This window comes from Labrus bergylta, chromosome 17 (genome assembly GCF_963930695.1).
Source record: "Labrus bergylta chromosome 17, fLabBer1.1, whole genome shotgun sequence".
Lineage (NCBI taxonomy): Eukaryota > Metazoa > Chordata > Actinopteri > Labriformes > Labridae > Labrus > Labrus bergylta.
Window position 1 is genome coordinate 19,674,746 of NC_089211.1, and position 22,686 is coordinate 19,697,431.

Here is a 22,686-nt window from a genome sequence, read left to right on the forward strand (position 1 = left end):
GATGGTGGATAGAGTCGGAAATCAGGGAAAGAAGTCATTTAAGGATACCTTTCTGATAGAACAGGACAGCTGTCATTAAAAGTAACGCATGAACACCAAGATTCCTTAAAGTGTTTGTGTCAGTGTCCATCTGCCCGCACCCCCCACCCCCCAAAGCTGTAAACATAAGGGAAACACTGATATCCCATAATTGTTTTTAATGAAAAAAGTTTCAGTCATTAACTTCCAGTCCGTTGAACAGAGGATTACTTATTCACTTCAGAGAGACACACTAATAGAATTGTCTGTCCCAACAGTTGACAAGGCTCAAACAATAAACACAACTTACATTTGTAAGTACCTCATTTCTCACTAATAGGATATTATTGAAATAGTAATAAGGCCGTATACATACGTCTATTAACCATGATACCACCTGTTTGGCAAAAATCAATACTATTACATCACTAAGCTGTAAACAGTGTGTGGTTTAATGTCGAATAGCACTGCAGTGTGAATGGGACATCCCATGTTTGCCTATGGGGTCATGCCCTGTGTCAGACCAGTGGCCTTTCTAAACCCAAGGCTTCACAGAGATTTGCCCATTGTTCCCATTACAGTGCTCCAGAGAGTGTGTGTGTGTGTGTGTGTGTGTGTGTGTGTACTCCCCAACCCCCTCTTCAAACCTCACCTCCCTCCCCTCCCTCCCTTTCTCTTTCACACCCTCTCAGCTGTGCTCACTCACTCTGAGCCCGGCCAAAAATCTGGCAGAGCACCTCCTCAGTCAGGAACTCCCGTCCTCAAGTTAACCCAGGCGGTTGGGACTTTGTAACCCACTTAGGGTACTTGTTGTCTGGAGTGTGGAGGAGACATGGAGATGGTTCATCAGGGGATTCATAGTTTACCTCAGTATGGACTGTCCGATTTCCCATCCTCAAATCAAGGTAACAAGTTTTTTTTGGGTTGGAAAATGTTGAGCCTTTTTAAAGCTTTACTGTCTACTGAATGCAAGGGAGACATTTCTCTAGGCTGTGATGTCTTTACAGACTTCTTTGTTGTAACAGCTGCACCTTTCAGAGGGATTAGATCATCTGGAAGTGATATTACTCATGAATGAAAGGCTGTAAATAAGACTGTTATCATATGTATTTGAAGAGTTTACGAGTTATGAATGAAAAAATGTGCATTGTATTGAGTCTTGTTGCTCTGAGAGTGACTTCCTCTTCTGCTGGAGGTATTTATGATGATGTGTAGACTTCTGAGAAGGCTATCATTAGACACAATATTCAATCTCAACTTGCCCCTGCTTGCATGCAAACAGGAACACCTTTTTAGACAAGATACAAAGGACACCAATGTGTTCATCTAATCTCCCACTGTACACAAACACACACATACACGGACACACTGAGAGTTATGACACATATTTTTGTCATTTGAAGCTTAACAAGGTAGTTACACTGTCTGCATTGTTTTCTGAGCCAGCAGCAGCTGTTTCCTTCTCTTGGCAGGAAGCACAATCAAAGTCTGGAAGAACTTAACAATTTCTCAAACACGTCTCACACAAAATTTATTCCACTTTTGAGCTCACACAATATTTTTTTAGGTCATTTTTCACGCTTTAAAACCCACGCCCTCCTGAGAGATGTCTGTCTAAAAAAAAGGGTTTTTTTGCAATAAGGTGAAGTGAAGGTTTTCCTTGGATTTGTGACATTGTTACAGTGCTTTGAGAGCAGAGAGACAAGTTTTGATTTAAGGTTTAGTTGTATGCTTTTCTTGTACTGAAGCCTTCTGGAGTTTTTTTTTTTGTTCTTTTTCAAAATGACTACGGAGTGATGCATTAAAAAAAAGGTAATCCACTTTCAAGAGAAGAGTTTAAATAGGAGACTATAGTTATTTTCATCTCAAATTTTTAAAGCTCCTGTGAAACCGATTTAAAATATTACCGATGCCTTAATATGACCCATAACACAGTTTCTTTTAACATCTTTATCCCTGCCCCAGGTTAGGTGTCAACAAAAGTGAATTACAGCAGAGTGCAGAGACAGCCTTTGTTGACACACTCCACATTAAAGATCCACAGTGCGTGATATGATTGACTGATTAAACACAGCAGGAGGAGATTTTTAGGAAGTATACTAATTAAACACTAACAGCACAAGGTCAGCAAAGAAATGAAAGGTACTGCCAATGTCCACAGGGGGTGCCAAAATCAACACAACCCAAAAGACAGAGTTAATAATAATAATAATAAAGCATTTTATTTATAAAGCACTTTACAGTTGAAATCTCAAAGTGCTACAATTAGAATAAAACCATAAAAACAATCAAGCAGAGTTAAGAACCTATGCATAAAACAAGATCTAAAAGCAGTGGTTTTAGGGAATATGAGGAAGGTTTTCAGGTCATTTTTAAAACGTTAGTCATAAAACCGATAGCTTAGCTTAGCATGAATACCAAAGGTTAGGGAACACAGCTAGCATGGCTCAAAAGGTAAGAAAAGGTGAGAAAGTATGTCTCTTTTTTTCAGAACATTACAATTTGTACAAAATGACATTTTAAAACTGTAGAAGCTGGTTGATTTCTTTGCCAGGTAAAGTGCCTTTTCCTGAAACCCTTGTGCTAAGCTAAGCTTACAGTCACTTGACTGTAGACTGTAGAGATATGAGAGTGGTTTCAACTTTCTTATTTTCAAGTTTGACTTAAAGGTGTAAAACAAGTCTTATCAATCCAAACATGTACATAAATGTAACTTATTGCGAGGAATCAGAATGTATTCAAATGTCAGCTGAAGATCAAATATGCATTATCTGTCCTGTATTTAACCATCAATTCAGTGACCATACAATACCGTCCAGTCTACATGTTGGAGAATAGACACGCTGTAGCTTTACAGGACTCACTAACCACAGTACTGGGCAGAGTGAAGTGGATCAGGGCTCCAGGTATTTGTGAGCAATTACAGAACAGTGGGATCCTTTGTTGTCTCCCACCTGTTTTGAGCCATTAGTTAAAGACCAGTCTGCAGCTGGCCACTTATTAAGGCTTGAGGTCCAAACTGCAATGACCAGTTGTTGGCTGCTCGCACTCAAACCAACTCAGATGGTCGTTATGACACAGATAGTGGGCAACTTAAAACAATATAATAGTAAGGGATCATTAAAGCTCCTGTGAGGAGTTTTTAACCGGTTATTAAACAGACTGAAATGAATACTGATGCATCCTTTTGACTTACAAAAGCAAAGACGAACATCAGCATAGAGATTGACTATTTCTATATTGATGTTTTAGCTGCCTGAAACCACTGCTGCGGGGTCGCTGTCAAACAAAAGTGAAAACAACAAGCTGCATAAACATCCTTCATTTTTCACTTTTTCCAATAAGAAAATTCTTGATGAGTGATACATTTGTTAAGAGACATTAGGAGGAGAGCATGTACAGGACAAAACAAGCAAAGAGACAAAATGTTCTGCTTTGTCTTGTGCTAAAATCAACACAAATGCAGAGGACATCTTCAAAGTTTAAAATTGAAAGGGCATAGCATTTTTCTCTTTTCCTTAACTTTCATAAAGGCCAAAAAGGTGAAGAATGTATCTGGATGTATTTTCTGTCTTTAATACAAGCTGTCTTCTAAAGTTAAGTCTGCACGCTGCTGTTAAGCTGACAATTGTTCGCCGCTGAGTGTCTCAGACTTTGCCGCAGTGTGCTGAAGCGTGGTGAATCGGGGGAATTGTGACAGCTGTCACGGTTGTCTCTTCAGGTGCAGGCGAGCTAAAAGAGAAGATTTTCAACTCTCTCTGGCGGTGAACTCCTGCTAGCATTGGTCTCATTTAAGAGGCGATGATGGAGGGTTTTTTATTTAGTTTTCCAGACACACATCGCAGGCAGTCTGACAGTGGTGTGGTGGAGAATAATACTAGCGGGCAGTCTAACTACAGCCTGTAAAGAACCTGTCAAATGGTGGCCTTCAGTCATTTATTTAACAGACAGATAAAGAGAATTTACCCACAGGCTACACGATGATATTTGAGCTTTTTATCTTTCTGCAGCTTATCTTTAAATGACCAAAGTCTCGGATGGGGAAGTTACAGACTAGGAATTGGAAGATTGGAAAGCAAATATTTGTTGTTCATTGTTCAGTGGCGCAGGGAATCTGGGCTTATCTGCTGACTTGATGGTTTTCTAAACCTGGAGTCAAATCATTGATCCACTTTTATGCGTCTAAGGTCAGGAGACAATGCTGACTTATCTTTGAGTGGTGTGTTTGTGATCGGGCTCAAAGTACGTCTCCAAACAAGAAGCGCTCATTCACTTTTTTTTTTTTTTGCATATAGCTGGAAAAAAAGATGTCTCATTGAAAATATAAAACTTTACACCCATACTCGTTGCCAAGTATGGAAAACAAACGGTATTAATGAATGCACAAAGCAGGCTAGACAACCTATGTCACTCACAAACTGATGACTCAATCATGGCAGCTGCATGTCTGGTTTTATAATAAACCCTTTAGCTCTTACTCATGAACACATGGCATTTTTCTGAAAGCTGAAGGACACATCACTGCCAGATAATAGAAGAACGTTTATGGATATTAACACGCTGGCAAACATTTTCTTTTGTCTCTGTTGCAACACTGGACTGAGGGTTTTTTTGCTGATCAATTTATTCCCAATTAACACCTCCTGACTTTAGGGGAAAACCATCGTCTAGGATCTTGGTTTGTACCAGGTTTACAGATCCAAACCTCTTGATCACTTTGATAACACATCGGGCCTTTCTTAAACCACTTCCTTCACCCTCCCCTTACAGACTCCAATTCCTTTTGCACGCTTCTCATGGAGGGTTTGCCACGGTAAGTGCTAACCAAAACCTCTTAAGGTATCAGTGAGAGTGTGTTGTTAACGCCTACAACAGCAGGTCTGCACCAACGCTGGCTTACTGATAAGGTTTAACACCTTTTAATGTTCATCATTGGAGATGCTCTGTACATAAAAGCTCACCATTAGCAAGCAAACTTTAACACCTTTTTTATAAGATGAAAATAGTATCACAAAAATATATATATTAAAAAATATATATTATAATCTAATTGTATGATTTTCTAGTCTTGAAAAACGATATTTGTGTTTATTTGACTGTGAAGTGTTTAATGTTAACAGAAGCAGCTTCTTTAAACATTTGAAATAAGATGTTAAAAATGAATAGATTTAAGGATAGACAGATTTAAGTTGAAGTTTATTTGTTTTACTTGGCCCTCTGTGCCAGGGTGTCAGTGTCGAGGAGTGGTTTGAGAACCTTGTGCCCGTCCCCAGAATATTAAACTTGTTGGATTCAGGACGATCTGGATACGGTTGGTTGGCCTGTCCACAATAGCCAATGAAAAAGAAGTCTATGAGAAGACGGAGCAAATAAAGGTTTAGCCTGGCAGCTATAAACATTCTTGCATTAAAGCTAATGTTAGCCAACTAGCTAGACGATATTGAAACAATTACAATCTGTTTACCGACTCTACTAGACTTGTTTAGCCCTCTGCTTTTGTTGTTTGCCTAAGTAAAAGACTTGACTTCAGCACGGTGTTGAAAATGGACAGATGGATGGATTCTGTTTAGTTGGACACACCATTATTTCATAACTTGTAGCTTGTGATTGTGTAGCCTGAGACAATATATCCGTCTTCTCGAATGAGTGATGCATGCAAATGTGTTCTGACATGTATTTGTCTTTAGTTGAATATTTATTCATGTTCCTAAAGCAGGTTACTTACCTTTAAAATGGATACAAAGGTTGTTAATAATGTTATTTTTTCTCAGCAAACAGTTCCCTCACATGTTTTGTTTGACAGTTTAAAAGTTCTGTCCAGGAAGTCGTCCAAGCTTTAAGTGAGTTTGACACACCGCTCGTCTTTATCCCACGCAGCCAATTCCGCCACTGTGGAGGAAAGCTGAGCATCAACAGGATATGGCAGGAGGAACAGGACTGTGTGTAATAGCCATGGTATGCTGTATAATCCTGTTGCACGCTTGTTTAACAGCTTCACAAGCGTTGTTTCCAACAGGAAATGCTGTCTTCCCATCCAGGCAGCGGAAAAACAGACCGAACACTGAGGGCTGATTGATTTTAAACATGGAGAAAAAAGCTCACAGGGACACCAGGGAATCACAATTACTTTGCATGACAATCAGTGCAAACAATGCTGAGAAAGGGTCGCTTGCCAAATTAGCCAACGTGTCTGATTGATGTCACGGTGGGATCCATCTGACAGATCCACATCATTGGTTAACACATCAAATTTAGACTGATGGGACTGAGTAATGGGACATTACGACAAGAGGTGTGTGAAAATGACATTATTCTCCCCTCACTGGTTATTCAAAAATGCACATTTCTAGTTATAAGAGACCAACAGTAGTTTTTGCAATGCCCTACTTTAAGAGACAGAGGTTTTTCTTGTTCTTTATGGGGGAAAAAAAAGTTTGATTATTTCATAACAAAAAGTTCTCAGCTGTGTTTCTGCCACATCAGTCATTTTCTGAAAGCACATGTTGTGTTTTTCCCGACAACCAGCCCAATAAATGAAGTCACAAATAGCCCACACCTGCTGTACCATGGTAACCTGAGCTGCCAGTTGTAGCTGAGTAGACAAAAGACTCCCTAATTGAGACGAATCACAAATCTTTCTGTCAAGGACCCCAAAGTTAGATTTTGGTTTTACATTTCGTCTTCAGGAGTATTATTTGGCTTTTGCCTTGTAGGCATTTAAGTATGCAAACACACTTAAGTTCGAGTTAAAAACATTTTAGTTCTTTTTTTTTTCACAACAGTATTATTTATGAATACTAATGGCTCTCCAAATTGGTTATTTTAAAGGTCTAATGTGTTTGAACTCAGCTTTAAATGGACATACTCGTTTTGTCGAAACTTGTCAGACCAAAACCAACAAAATTACTAAAAAATATAAATTTACAGCAGAACACATCCGACAGAAACAACGGCCATCAGATGAGAAAACAGTCATCAGTACAATATGCAAACAACGGCTTAAACGCTAACTAATCTCCATCTTTAATCTCTTCAGATTACTGTCCACAGTTTCCATTCTCCCCGTCGATGCATCACCTCTTATTGCCCGTGTCAACTTTCATTAAAGGTTTGTTCTTTCTGTTTTGCGACGCTTATAAAAAAAAATAACTTGACTCCGTGTTCTTTCTTCTTTGGTAGTGCCTCCAGAACACAGCAGCTTTAAGGCACATTTCTGTGTTTGCTCCCAGCGAAGTGACAGGAGGCCCATTCCCGCAATCCAAAGAGAGTTGAAAGCAAAGACATGTTTACCCATCTGTTGTGGGCGGGACTTTGTTGCTATGTGTTCCTAGGGAGCGCATATCAATCAATCAATCCATGACGTGCACTGTGACAAATACATCATTACCATGAATTAAAGGCATTATAGCTTATTTCCTTCAAATGAACAATCAGATATTTATCAATCCACAGCTGACAACTTTTTTTTTCTTTTTTTTGGAGCTGGACTTGGAATATATATTTTTTATATAGGTTCTCAGCAGTTTTGGGACATAATGTCACTTTTTAGAAAGAAATACACTTCTGGTTTGTGAGGCTAGTGTTAAAGTGATAACATATTGTCTTCAGTGGGGTTTGGTGGTTGGTTTTCTCTGAACCCTAAAAAAAAAAAAAACGTTGTCACGCCCCTGGTCGCCACTTGTGTTCCACGCTCCGTCTCTCACAGTGGACACACCGACACGTCGATACGCTTCCTCTCGTTTCCTCTCTCGCATTAAATCCGTATTGACATCAGTCGCTGTGGGGGAGTTTGTTACGTGGATTGATCACCTGAAGCGCTTGTAAGCAAACGAAGTGGGTCTTTTTTTTTGTGGGGGGGGGGGGGGGGGAGCGACGGCGGAGCTTACAGACCGGCTGCAGGACGAATCACATGTGCGACTGTAAGTGAGCCGCATTCACCGGCGGCGTTTCGGTTTGTTGACTTCTTGCTTCCTTGAATATCTGTTGCGCGTCGCAGGTTGAGGGAGAGAAGAGAGAGAGAGAGAGAGAGAGAGATTCACTGCTGACTGCGAGGATGTGATGTGAGCACTTCAGAGGTGAGCAAAAGCTACCTCCTCGTTCATGTTTTTTTTACATTATGACTGAAATGAACTCAGTCAAATATTGGTAGGTGTTGCTCGGTTTCTTAATTTTAGTGTTGCTTAAATACAGATGTTGATCTGCATGTTCCAAGTGAAACGATGGAGGTGTGATTGATAATCAAATTGTTTACTCTCTGCATTGTAGGGTAATTAATGTGAGCTCAGGGGGGAGTCAATATCGGGCAGTGACTAACCACTGGATCAGGAGCAGAAAGCACTACAGCCTGGATTAAAAGGAAGAGCTTAGGTACTTCCTGTCCACAAATCACATTATGTAGCCTATCAACAACTTTTTGTCTTATTTGTGACTGTTGTTCTCTGCCATCAAATGAAGCATCTTCTCTGTTAGTCCAGATGGATGGATGATGAGTGGATACATGTATTGTAAAGGCTGCTGGTGGGGGGAAATCACAGAAGCCTCATAAATAAAATGTAAATTTTTATGCAAACTGTGGTTTTCAGAACTGTTGAAAAAATGCATTCATGTCATTCGTTTAAAAAAAAAAATAAAAATGAAAATAGCGATTAAATTGTCGATACATGTTGTTAAATGAAAATATAAAGCAGGAAATCCAAAATCTGATCACATAAATAGCGGCGGCTGTGGCTCAGGTCGGGGGTTCAATCCCCAGCTGAGCAACATGTCCGATGTGTCCTTGGGCAAGACACTTAACCCTGCATTGCTCCCGCTGCTTCAGTGGCGGTGTATGAATGGATTAGTGTTGTGCGTACTCTCTTGATGTACCTCGCTTTGGCTTAAAGCGTCTGCTAAATGAATTGTAACATGGTAACATAATCGATGAACTGATGAATACTTTTAGTTCAGAGGTAACTACTTTTATTTATTGAAGGAAATGTAATGCTGACTGAGCAGTATCAGTGAAACTTCAGTTGTTGTCATCCTCAGCCTTTAATCATTGTAGACCGGTTTACTTGAACATTGCTGAGGGAATTTTTGCAGACCAGCAAAATACATAAACTCACTACCTGCTGATACATGCTGATGATGTCTACAAGGTCAAGGACATATTAACAAGTATGTCAAACAAGTTGTTGTTGAATGCAGCACAAAGTGTTAATCTGACCTGCTTCATGAGGTGAAATAACACACTGTAATGGGCCGTGCAGCTCGAAAGAATACAACATAACGACCTGAAATGATCTCCAGTTTCACTTCTGTAATGACTCCTTCGTTGAAACCACTTTTGAACCCAAAGAGTTTGTCCTCTCTGTGTTTGTACAGGGAGCAAACTTTGTGGACATGTAGTGTTTTGCCCTGTTGAAGCATTCTCGGGGCAAACACTGGCATCTGCTGCCCGCTAATGAGATCTCATTAAGACTGACTGGAAGCATCCATCTCACTGTCAAAGTTTGGCTCCAAATATACCGGAGCTGTCCAGGGACCCAGGCGCTTAGGTTAAAATTGATGGCTTGCTTTCTTGGATTTATCATAAAACTGAGTTGATAATAATTATAATTTCAGATGCGTGTGGCTGAGACCTCACTGTGACCTGAAGGTGTAATTATCACATCTAATTTTAATTATAAAATTACTTATAAACTCATTTAATTGGCGGGAAAAAGTACTCTTATTATAAAAAAAAAAAAGGTTGTCGTACTTTAGCAACAGTCTCTCAGACCAAAACATACTCCCTCTACCCACCGCCTCCCCTCCTCCCCCGCCCCTCCATTAGTGAGCTCTGACACTGCCTGGAGCTCCATCGGTTTCTTATTTCTTTGAAGTATGTATGGATGTATGTCCAGGGGAAGTTTGACCTCACTCTTTTATTCAGAAAGAAACATAACTCAATGATACCTTTTAGTTAGCATATCGGATATCTGCTGTATTAATGTTCAAAATGTTGCACATTGTGCCTTTTTAAGATGAGGTTTTTTTGTCCACGTCTCTACTGCTTCAATACATCGAAGCTGACACACTCGACTGCATGTACCTGCAGCCTAATGATCAGCACTCAGTCGTCTGCTGAGCATAGCATCATCCCTCCAATCATTCTGTCTTTATTTCAAACCTGAGTATACTGATCCAGGATGAACAAATCACTTCTCAAACTGACTGCTTGAAAATAAACAGGGTTGTTTTAACCTGATATCAGAATGTAAGCTTGAGGTAGATCAGCAAGATTTGAAAAACAGGTCCTTGCTCTCTTACCACTCAAATGGTACACAACCTAAAACCACACTTATTTCTCTATTATGTATTGTTATTCTGGACGCCACTGCTCACCATGTAAAGAGATTAATCATAATTTGATGCACTACAGTCAAGTGCTTCAGGTTTGTGAAACTGATAATGATGACATCAGAGATTGTAGTGAAACGAGCGCTGAACTAATGATTCCTTTTGGTGCGTCTTTCTGCTTCATTTGGACTTCATAATGGTTACCACCATCCCCGAGCGTGTCCGTCATGTTGTGTTGAAGTAGTCTATAAATATTTTTTCCGTATGCAACACGCAGACCTCACCCTGTGCCACGATCAATGGAGGAGCATCCCTGGTGGTCAAACTCATGAATAATTCAGTGTTTGTGTGACACACCATTTGTCTCCTAATGGCTCATCTCATCCCATAATACACCAGGTGCATTCTGTGAAATGCAAAAAAAAAACAAAAAAAACAACAACAACAGATTAATTGTTTGATCTTGATGCAGCCGAAGTGGAGTGGAGGAAATTATCCAGTTGTCATAGTGATCGCTGTGATGAGCTTGGTTATGTGAAACAGGTCCGGACCCCTTGGCTCCAATCTGTTCGGTGTCACGAGAGAGCTGAGAGCGAGCGGCAATTATCCGTCAGGATGGCTGAGCCTGTGTTTAATGGAAGATATTTTAATCAGACCACGTACTATACTCAGTTATTTTTATTTGGTGTGGGTCCATGAAATGCCATGTTTTTAGAAACACCTGTTTGTTAGATTCAATTCCGTGAATCTGCCGTCCAACAAGGTTGGGACAAAATATCAATTTGTTGTGACTCTGACCCGTGAGATACCATTATCCTGTGGCTGGTGCCAGATATCTATATCTTAAGATATATTATATTATATATTTCTTAGGGTTAGGATTAGGGTTAGAAATATAATACTTTCAGGCCATTTTTGCCTCTATAGAATAAGACAGGGGATGACATGCAACAAAGAGATGAAGTTGGATTCAAACTCAGAGCTCTTACAATCAGGACTATAGCCTCCACACATGGGGCGCAATGACAACTTGCAGTGAATAAATAAATTAATGCTGCACTTAACCTTTTATATTCTTCATCAGATATCATCATGTAGCATTATATGATTGTCCTGCAATGTATAAATGATCACATAATCATTGTATTAGGAAATTATTTTTATCCTGGGCCAAACATCAAGTGTTGTATTCTATCAAATCATCTTGTATCGCTTCGTATAGTATCATGGGTTACCCTGGGATTATTATCCAAGGACACGTGTGTTGTGTTGGTACAAGGAGGTCTGACACTGCCTGGAGCTTTACCCTAGAGTCCTTTTCCTTTTGGATATGTCTTTGTCACTGCTTTTTTTTTTTTTTATTTCCTCTGGATGTTTGACTTTCACTGTGAACAATATTTCATGTAAAAAGATTGACACTGGAAAGATGTTCCCATTCAGGTGCTGCAGGGAAAAAGGTTTCTTTCTGTTCAACCTGCAGGGTTTGATGATTTTGTGACAACACAACTTGTTTTTCAGCCAATCAGAGTCCAGTATGCAACTTGTACACGTGAGACGTGGTAACTCAAAACCTCTAAGGTGCAAACACTGAGACTGTTCTTTTCATCGGAGCAGGAGACATCTCGTGTCTTTTGAAATGAATAATATTTGAATAGCTGAAGATGTTTTCATTTTTCAATATGGCACAAAGACTAGGTGACTTTTAGAAATGTATTACAAGGTGATGGAAACTTTCGTGTGGAAAAGATGTATCAGACCCCAAAAATAATCCTGTCTGGAGGGGATGTTTAACTTTTAGAATGTTTTCAAAGTTGTTCAGTCCTCTTCATCTCAAACATGTTGGATAAAAAAAAACAGATTATCCAGGCTGATTAAATCTTATGTCTTTGTGTAGCAGACTGTCGTTCTTTATGAATCCAAAATGAAAGTTTGCCACCAGCGAAATGTTACTTTTTCCACATTATTCAATCATCAACTCTGTTTATGTGTCTTTTGTTTGTCCAGGGGGAGACAGAGAGCGGATGACAGCCAACCATGAGACCTACCTTCTTATGGCCAGCACCCAGAATGACATGGAGGATTGGGTGAAGACGATCCGCAGGGTCATCTGGGCTCCTTTTGGAGGAGGTCAGTAGACACACACAGCCCCTGGTTTTATTTGTCAACCGTTGTGAAGAAGACTGATATGAACAGTTTGGTTTCTAAAAGAGAAAGACTGTTAAACTTAAGAAAAGGGATGTGTACCATCTCAACACCACTTCAGCTCAGTCTGTTTTGGGCAGAACTTGACGTCATCTGATTGTTGACTGTGTCCTGATCCAGAAAACTAAATGCATCCTTTAAATGCAGAAATATTGTTTAACTAAAGACTGAACGGACAAACATTGTGCACAATGATAAAAGTTTCACTTAAATCAATTTTTAGTTGCATTATCAAGACAAGATTTTTGCAGTACATAACATTTATAGCCATGATTCCCCCTGTGTGCATTTATCATCTTTTTGTAAAGTGTTTGTGTATTCATACACTGATGAATTTACCAGGAGCTGAGAACATGGTTTAATACCTCTGAAGGTCTTGCTGAGGTCAGACTACACATTAACCTCAGAGACCCACTTCTACATTCTGGTATAAATATCTCTGATTGATTAATGGGATTCACAAAAAAAAAAGAAAACGAAATAAAATAGCTCAGTGGTTTCAAAGTGTAACATGATATCACTGTAAGCACACGGCTTATCCCAAACCACAATGCTTCTACTCAGACTATATCTCACTGGACAGTCGATGATGAATCCAAAACAAAAACTGATATACAATCCAGTAAAGTAACAATTCACTCTTTTCAACATTACATTTCTGCACAATATAAGTGACAACTCCTAAAACATCTTCTAAGTTCTCCTGTTTGTACTTTCTTTCTCCTTGTTCAGACGGCCTTTTTTCCTTTCTCTTCTTATTCACAGTCTTATTGAGCCATCAGTCGTTCGCTGTATGAGGCGCTGTCATGCCACGTCTTGGTTGCATAACTAAAGAACTTGACTTAGCCATGACAAAATGTAAAAACAGCTTCTTCCATACATTAGGAATAGGGAAGGAAATAGGAAACAAGTAAATAACCTTGTCAAATAAAGCCAAAAAAAAGCCAACGTAGAAACCATCAGTTATATTGTGAATGATAGCTGAAGTGCAAGATGTTGTGGTATTTTAGTAAAACAGTACAACACTTTGTGGGCTTCTGCATGATACCATACCATATTAAACCATACACTTTATTGTCCCCTTTGAGGACATGAGTCTTGGGACTCCAGTGCCGTACACATTCATCTGCCTCCACAGTCATGGTGAGATCATAGTGCTGATGACTGAGTCTCCTGCTGGCTTGTTATTGACTTTGCTGGCAGACAGTGGCCTACATTCTGCGTTAGCAGGGCAACAAGTGGGGCGTTTGAAACCGGACGGGCCGTTCAGGCGGCGCTCGGTGTCACAGAGAATGGATGAGGCTGAGCTGGCCCCTCTGTTTTCAGAGCAGGGAGTTTGATGTCTATTGCAGCTGACTGCTCTTCAAAAGGACGAGCCATTTGTCAAAGATGCCACAAGAAAGGTGGCTCCGTGTTGGAGCCAAGCCGGGCTTTCTCTGCCCTTCAAACAAACACACATATACAGCGTGCACACACACACACACACACACATATTCCAGGCTTTTACAATTTGCAGTAGCAGCAAAGACCAACTGAGCCCTGATTGGCTCTCAAGTTTGGTGAACAGTCCTGTGCAGAGAGTGACGGACGGACAGAGAGCTGGAAAAAACACATTCCCAGGTTTGACCCACAGAAGGACTCTGAGCTGCCGATGGTTTGCTGTGATGTTGTGCTGAACACTCGCTATGTTGATGAATGGGATTACTGGGCAGCGTGAACAAACAGTTGGACAGGAGAGCGCTCAAAGTCAGACCTTTTGAGAAATGTGCAGCTGTGGCTTCTCCATCTGGATCTTTGGAGATTTATTTCATGGTAATAACCACACAAGTTTGTTTGTTGTTTTGGAAAGAGTTTGCATTTTCATTAGGAACTGCAGAACAGTTTTTTGTTTTTCCGTTTATGTAAAAAAAATCAAGTTTTTAACTTAATTTTAAAAAACTTCAGTGACACAAAGTTTCTTTCTTTATGCACAGACATGTTCTCTGAAGTGTATACGGGAGATTTTGATACACTGTGAGTTGTGTTGTTGTTGTTGTGCAGTGACATTAAGACAATAATTTCCACAGCCCACCAGAGACACATCTTCCTGTGGTAAAATGTCTTTTTTTTTTCAGTCAACATTGTAAACGGGTCAGGAGGACTCAGTTTAGTGTAACACTCTTGTTAAAGGTACTTTGAAGTACAATGTTTCCCCGTCTTCTGGTTGTTTATCAGAGTTCTGCGTACAGGACAGAGAAGCTTAGAAACGATTTTCAGTCGGTCAGAGTTCAGTTGTTGTTTCAGGACCATCAGATCTCACAGTCACTACCTGCTTTTTGTATTTTATCTCTGAGCTCCAACAAGTTTGTACTGTTGAACCAGGATTTTCAACTTGTTTGAGAGGTTTTCTTTATTGCTAGAAAGTCAACCGATGTGGGATTGTTGAGACCCGTACCGACTGTAAAGAGAAGATCGATCACCTACATGTTGGCTGATGACGTGAACTTAGAGCGTAGATAGACATTTCAGCAAGGATTGTGTCCCGATTTCGCTTGCATAGGACGAAACAAAAGCACTCACAAGTGAGAAGTCCAAGACAAAGAGCCTTATGAAAGAATATCTAACATTTATTAAACATTATCAACCGTTTCTGCTTCATGGGCTGTGGACAGTGCTGAAAGAAGGGCTAAACATATTGGAAAGAACGGACATTGCGTTATTTTTCCATATTGTGATTTAAAAGAAAATGACATTATTGCAGGAAGGGGGGGGGGGGGTGGAGACAGTTGTGTGTGTGTGTGTGTGTGTGTGTGTGTGTGTGTGTGTGTGTGTGTGTGTGTGTAGGTCTCTGTATCTTCCAGAAGCTGAGAGTGTTCATTGAACCGTCTGAGTCACAGTAGAAGTTTCTCTCTTATTTAGTCTGAAGTCTTTGTGTTGTGGTACCAGTCAGTCCAGTACAAAAAGGAAACGTATATATCCAGTACACACACACACACACTCACACATATGCCTCATAAGCTGGTCCACGCACATACTCGCATGTGACCTGGGAAAACATTCCTAGACTCATGACCAGAACGTCTGGAGGGATGACCTGGTTTTCACTCCTCTGATGCGCTCTATGAGTCGTGAGGATATATTCATCATTCTTCAGTCTGCTGGAGCTCGGCTTAAATCTGTTTTCTTCTGATTTGCTTAAGATTTGGGAAAAGTGGATACACAGCTTTAATCTTTCTGGCGACTTTGTGAGTTTTAACTGATTTGTCTTATGTGGGTTGCTGGAAGGATAGAAGTGAACAGAATCTCTGTGTTGGCTGCCCCGGAGGAGAGAGAGAGAGAGAGAAGAAAGAACACAAGACTCTGCTGTGAACTTCTTAGTGAAGAGCCTCTTTTTCCAATCAAATAGGACGGGAACAAAGCACTTTGTGAGGGATGAAAATAAAGACAGTCTGACTGACCTTCTGTCAAGCTGATGCATCTCCTTGATTTCAGCTTTGTTTGTTTGCCTTCTGTCATCACAGCCAAAACAAAGGCGGCTTTTTGGAAAATGCTAAAACGCAAGCACTTAAAACTCTGCACAAGTGGTGTGTTATCATATCACAAATTCATTAAGAGGCTTTTTGTCCGGAAGCTCACGAGTTGCATCAGTTTCAAGAGCGGTGAGTATGACGAGTTTTACTTTACTGGTGAAAAAAAAACAACAACCATACATCATGAGCATGAGTTGCGTACGTTAATGAATGCTCTGAATGAATGTAGGACATTAATACAAATCTCACTGCTGTGTCGTCCGCTGTCAAAAAAGAATGAAGATTCCCCCTTAAGCTCACTTAAGTTCAGTCACCTTGTCGTACCACGTGTACGCTCGCTGTAAGTAGCCTCTGTGTGATTCTGAAGACCGGAAAACTATGCAGAGCCAAATCTCCCGGGAAGGCTTTCTTAATCCCCTCTCGTTGCATCCGCATGAAACGGCTGGAAATGGAAATGAGTATTTCACCACCGCCTCAGACAAAAGGCGAGAGGTGCTCAACGGGGAGTCTCAGATTTGATCATCAGACTTAAGATTTGTGGGTGTACTTCTTTTTTGTTTTGTTTTTTTGCTTGGATTGTCTCGCCAACCTTTTTACTTTTACCAATTGATTTAACGGATCTCTTTGATGTGCCTTAAGCTGCGGATGCAAGCCTGAGGTTTTATTTTCTTCTCTAAATCTTTGGTTAATACTCTTTTCACTTCAAGGGAGAAAGTTCAGTCGTGCAGGATATTAAACCGAGTTAATATTACAAATGATAAACCATATTCTTTGTCATGTCAGAGTCATGCCCTTAATAATGCAGCTTCTAAATCATATTTCTCTGTTCTAAAAACATGAATCATTGATAGAGATATTGCTCTAAGCTGCTTTGGTTTATTAAAGCCCTTTTCCCTTCATGTGATTGATGCACAATACATGACTGTACTTTAAATTGTTGCCATAAAAACTTATCACAATGAAAAAAACATGTAAACATTTAAATCAGAATCACACACTGCGGATTTATTTAGCAATCATCGTCATTCCAAACGTGTCTCTCTTTTCAGGGATCTTTGGTCAGAAGTTGGAGGAAACCGTACGATATGAGCGTCGCTATGGGAACAAGCTGGCCCCTATGCTGGTGGAGCAGTGTGTTGATTTCATACGGCAGTGGGGCCTCAGGGAGGAGGGACTGTTCAGGCTGCCCGGACAGGCCAACCTGGTCAAAGAGCTGCAGGACGCCTTCGACTGCGGAGAGAAGCCCTCTTTTGACTGGTGAGGAAACACACGAGCTGCTTGGATTGTGTTAGTGCATTTCAATGGGAAGCTGATTCTGGAACCACAGGGGGAACAATGATGAAGTTTTTAGTGTTAGAAGAGTTCTGGTTTCTGCTGCTGGATCAAGTAGGGCTGATTTAACACATTTGATGTGACTTGGGTTTGTCTGCAGAGGAACTGTCCTCTCAGAGCAAAAGATTCACAACACGACTGATTTGTCGTCTCTGAGTTTGTCTCTGAATTAACTCCGAGAAACAGTTTGTAAAGACTACTTTACCAATAACGTAGAATCCAACTGGCTTTGCAATTACACTGAAATATATAGATTTAGTCACATTGTACAACCCTTTAAGAATGTCTAAGCTTCCAATACCTTGATACTTTTTACCACCAATGCGTTTAAAAAATGATACAATCACTGTTGTTTAAATGATCAATAGCATAAGTACCAAAGCTTTAAAGAACTACAGATCTTCACTCATATTTGTAACTTAAAGTAACTTTCAAGTGAGAGCGCACCGTCTAAATTAAGCAACGCTTTGAATTTGTCCTCTGGAGACGGTGTGCAGGAGTTTGCCTGCAATTTTTGACTTACATTTTTGTTGCTATGGTATCGAAACAGGTATCTATCGTTTGATTCTAACTAGTATCATATCTAAGTTTTAAAATTCTGGTCTTGTGACAAGAAGCCTTCTATCATTTTTAAGTTTTCTTGAATTGTGAAATGGAAGCGAGAAATTCAAATGCTAAACATCCACACTTTTAATTATATTTATCGACTGACTCAAACTCTCAACAGGCTGGATAAATTGGATTTGCAATGTGTGGTGTGTAGGTGGCTGTACTGAGAGACTGGGAGCTGTTATTTAATATGACAGCCTTCATCCATAATTCAGGGTGACAGACTAATGCCTGTGTTCCACCTCCACATCTCTTCTTCTCTTCTGCTTGTCCTCCCTCCTTCACTCCACCCTTCGTCTCTCATCCACCTTCTCTGAAGACCAGAAATAAAACCTGGACAGGACGGTCAGATCTAGACCATGCATCAACTTCTTACCATGTCTAAGAAACACAGGAATCAAAATCAAACTCAGAAGGAACATCAGTATGTCATTCCTCAAAGTGAAACATCTCCACCCTCTGATTTCTGATTTGACACTGAACTTAAGCCCTCCTCTGTCTCTGCCCACATTCCAGTTTCTTGTTCGTAACTTTCCCTCACCGTGCAGATTCCCCCGTTAGCTGCCAATCTCACAAGCTGTCAGGAACTGGAGAGTGAGAGAGTGGGGAACGACAGGTCAGATTCAAACCTCCTTGATCTGCTCTCAAGGACTTGGGCCATGTACATGGGGCATGCAGTGCACACTGACCGCTATGCCAGGGGGCGCTAGAAGTTCTGCTTGTCTCTTTTGGTAGAATTATAAAAAGCTGGGGTAGTGGTTTTACACAAGCAGAAACCTTTTGGTGTTAAAAAATGAAACCATGCGGTCGTGCAAAAAACGGTTGTTCCTCGAGTGTCCACTTGAAGCGAGCTCTAAAACCACAGGGTGCCACTTTAGATGTCATATTAAAATGTCTGTTTGTACAGTAGAAATAAACCTGTTTACAGCCCGCTTCAAAAACTGAATCTGGTTGGAATAGCTTATACATTTATAACTCACCTGTTAATTATATAAAGGTAAGAGTTATGCATACATTTGCATATTAGGGGGCGGTCGAGTTACTGTCAGGTTGATGCATTGTAGCGATTTGCCTGAAATTTATCTCTGCTGTTTCTAGATTGATCTAAAGTTAGGTTGAGATAGTATTTGATGTCATTGAGACTACATCCATGTTTTATACACTCTGTTTTTTTCCAGGCATTCCAAGCTAAGCCAGATGACCACATACGAATGCTGTACCGTCAAAATGACTCATAATAAAAGTGGTATCCAATTTGACCTATTTATGAAAATGTGAATTACTGGATTCCCCAAAACGTCTAACTATTCCTTTAAATTCTGAACGTGATCTGTGGTGTTTTAAAAGTTGAAGGGCTCTGTGTTTTCTCTCTCTTGTGGTATTTCTCTTACGACTAGTCGACCTTGCTGCAGCAGTATTCATGATTGGTGTTTGCTTGAACACTGTGTATGACTCACCCTCTGTGTGTCTCGTCTTCCTCCACAGTAACACAGATGTGCACACAGTAGCCTCTCTCCTGAAGCTGTACCTGAGAGAGCTGCCGGAGCCCGTCATCCCCTTTCATAAGTACGGCGACTTCCTGGCCTCCGCCAAACTTCTGAGCAAGGATGATGAAATGGTGAGAAAGGCCACTCGATTACTTCCTTTGTAGCTGTATCCTGCATGAACATGGCTTTTCAAACACATAAAGTTTTCAGAGTTCAAATCCTGAGAGAAGTCAGAACTGAAAATCTGTCACATAAATCATCCGGAGTCCTGCTCTGAGACGTTACAGCTGCTCAGTCGTCCATACTCTGCTGTTTCTCTTACAATGCTTTTGTGTTAGGACTGAACTTTTCTCATACAAACATGACTTCTTTCAGAATAAAAGTTATGATTCATGGCAATGTTTTCATGTTTAGGCTCACCACAATGTCAGAAAAGATGTATTTACGGGACATCATGTATGTGCTTTTGTCTGTGCATGTGCACTTGTGTGTTCTTGTTTTAGATCCAGTAATATGTTTTTACATCTCAAATGATATTAGAGATGTACTTCCCTTAGAACCTTTTGGACACAACGGGCAGAATTTACAATATTTCTTAAAAAAATGTTTCTTCAGTGGACTGCTACAGACGTTTGATTTCCTATCAGATCACAACGATTCACCAGACAGTTTAGAAATATAGAAATGATCTTGTGCATTGTATTATTATTTTGTATCCGACACGTTATTTCCAATTATTTTCTATTGTGTAAAATAGAAGTAGAATTTCTCATAGAAGTTGTTAGAAACCTGTCCTAAGGGAAAGTACATTAATATATAAAACGCATACCTTATGCACATCTTAGATAGTAGATTCATTTGTACTCATTGTTTTTAAATGAGAAATCTTCATCTTTTGTAATCTCCAATAAAACATATGAATAGTTTCCACAAGAGATCTTTAAATCAGCCTGATTAATCCCTGCGAGAAAACATGTTAATGATCATTTTGCCCTCGGTATGCACTAAGCTCTTTTTCCATTTGTTTCCCTGTTGTGTTTTTTTCCCCACTGGCTGTCTGTAGTCAGCACAACTTTTAATGTGAGAAGATATGACTTACTCTTCCTGATCTAGCTCACATTGCCTCATGATCCGCAGGGTATGAAGGAGTTGAGAAGGCTTGTTGAATGTCTACCTCCAGTGAACTACAATCTGCTCAAGTACATCTGCAGGTACAAAATGATCATTTAAGTTCTGCTGAATCATGAACTTTTAAAGAATAGTGAACAGCTGATTTTTTTTTAAATTATTATTATTATTTTTTTTTTACTGTTTTGCAGATTCCTAGATGAAGTCCAGTCGTATTCAGGAGTGAACAAAATGAGCGTCCAAAACTTGGCCACAGTGTTCGGACCGAATATTCTGAGGCCGAAGGTTGAGGATCCAGTAACGATAATGGAAGGTCTTGAAACTCATGTGATTTCTTGCATATTTTTTTTTTAAAGTTTGGCTAAGTTCAAAGCTCGTTTTTTTGACTTTCTGAGATAATGACATGTGATTTTTACGTTGTCAGGTACTGTTCTGGTCCAGCAGCTCATGGCCGTTCTGATTGGCCGACATGACGTTCTGTTTCCCCTCAATGAGGACAGCCCCACGGCTCTAGAGCTCGTCAACAACAACAACATCGACGCACAAAAACGACAAACCAACACGACTACCTCCGCCATCACTGCGGTGTCTCAGAACGCAGAGAACAACAACACCCACGCGGTCAGGAAGTGTGTTTGGGAAGCTCCCGAGTCTCCCTCCCATCGCCAGCACGTGGACAACAGTGGCTCCCCGCGGTCAGCGAGCCCTCGTAACGGGGTCATAGGACGCTTTGATATGACGCGCAGCCCGCCGCTGACGGTTAAAAAGAACCCGGCGTTCAGCAAAGGAAGCGGGATTGTTACAAACGGCTCCTTTAGCTCCTCCCCCTCCTCAGACCTGAATCAAGAGAAGAGTCAGACTTTAACAGGAAGTGGGAGTTTACCGGCGCGGCGCAGCGGGGCACTCAAAGGCTCCGGAACAAAAATGGGAACCAGTGGCGTGACGAGTGGAAGCAGCAGCGTGGGGAATGGCACCGGAGTTGTCCGATTGGGCGTCTCCGGCACAGAAACCCAAAGCCGCAATGGCCTTTGGGTACCGAACGGCTGCGTCACGTTGCGGGATAGCAGCAAAACGCACGTGGATCAAACGTCCAATCAGAACAGACTCTCTACGTACGACAATGTCCAGTTAAACCATCACAACCAGCAGCAGCATAACCACGTCGCCAACACGTGTCTGAACAACAGCTGTGAGGACAAACAGAGCGTGGACAGCGCCACCTGGTCCACATCCTCCTGTGAAATCTCTCTCCCCGACAACTCCACTTCCTGCCGCTCCTCCACCACCACCTGCCCCGAGCAGGACTTCTACGGGGGTCACTTTGAGGATCTGGACGGTCCGGCGCAGGATAGCGAGCATCCCCAGTCTGGAGGAGGAGGAGGAGGAGGAGGAGGAGGAGGAGGAGAGGGGGAGGGCAGGATGAGCAACAGAGAGGGCAGCGGAGACGGAGCAGGGCGGAGCAGTCGGAGCACCAGCAGCAGCGAGAACAGTGACGGTCCTACTGTGGGCAACGGAGCGGGCAGCCACAGCGCTCTGCACAGTTTAGTGGCCAGTCTGAAACAGGAGATGCACAAGCAGAAGGCCGAGTACGAGGCTCGGATAAAGAGGTAGGGTTCTAATCTGAGAAAAGTTGTGTTGTCTAGGAGGATGCCAAACATATCTGAGGGACTGCAGTAGTTTAGTCTGTAGGGACTTTGGAACAAACCAAAGTATTGGAATTGGTCTGGTTGCTGGAGAGGTGTTGGTTCACTTCCCTATGTGCCCTTTAGCTAACACCAGCAAAAAGCTCAGGGGTGCCCCATGTATGGGCAGCCCCCCCCTCACTTTGATATATCTCCATTAAAGCATGTCCATTGGTGTATTTGGGGCCTGTTTTTTGATGTGTGTCCCTCAATAACAGAGTGAGAACCCCAATTTCACCTCAGGGATAAGGAAAGTATATAGCATAAATTAAAAAAATGAACACATTGAATGAAGTTGTAACGTCTAAATTAGATTCCCACCAATTGAGAACCACGCTCCTAAACAATTCAACAGCATTAGACACGATTTAAAAATCCAGTATTTATGCTCCACACAAT

General features: G+C 41.0%; 1 protein-coding gene across 7 annotated transcripts in view; it reads left to right on the forward strand.

Annotated features, from left to right (window-relative positions):
* The window catches only part of arhgap24 (Rho GTPase activating protein 24), a 76,334-nt gene that overhangs the window by 48,532 nt on the left and 5,116 nt on the right, over positions 1 to 22,686 (forward strand). For 3 of the 7 annotated variants that reach the window (XM_020642982.3, XM_020642987.3, XM_020642983.3), the window contains 6 exons: positions 12,343 to 12,465; positions 17,099 to 17,306; positions 19,476 to 19,608; positions 20,615 to 20,688; positions 20,797 to 20,918; positions 21,030 to 22,212. In XM_020642982.3, coding sequence (XP_020498638.1) covers positions 12,343 to 12,465; positions 17,099 to 17,306; positions 19,476 to 19,608; positions 20,615 to 20,688; positions 20,797 to 20,918; positions 21,030 to 22,212 — 1,843 coding nt within the window. The other 4 variants (XM_020642988.3, XM_020642990.3, XM_065965928.1 and 1 more) reach the window with 4 other exon arrangements.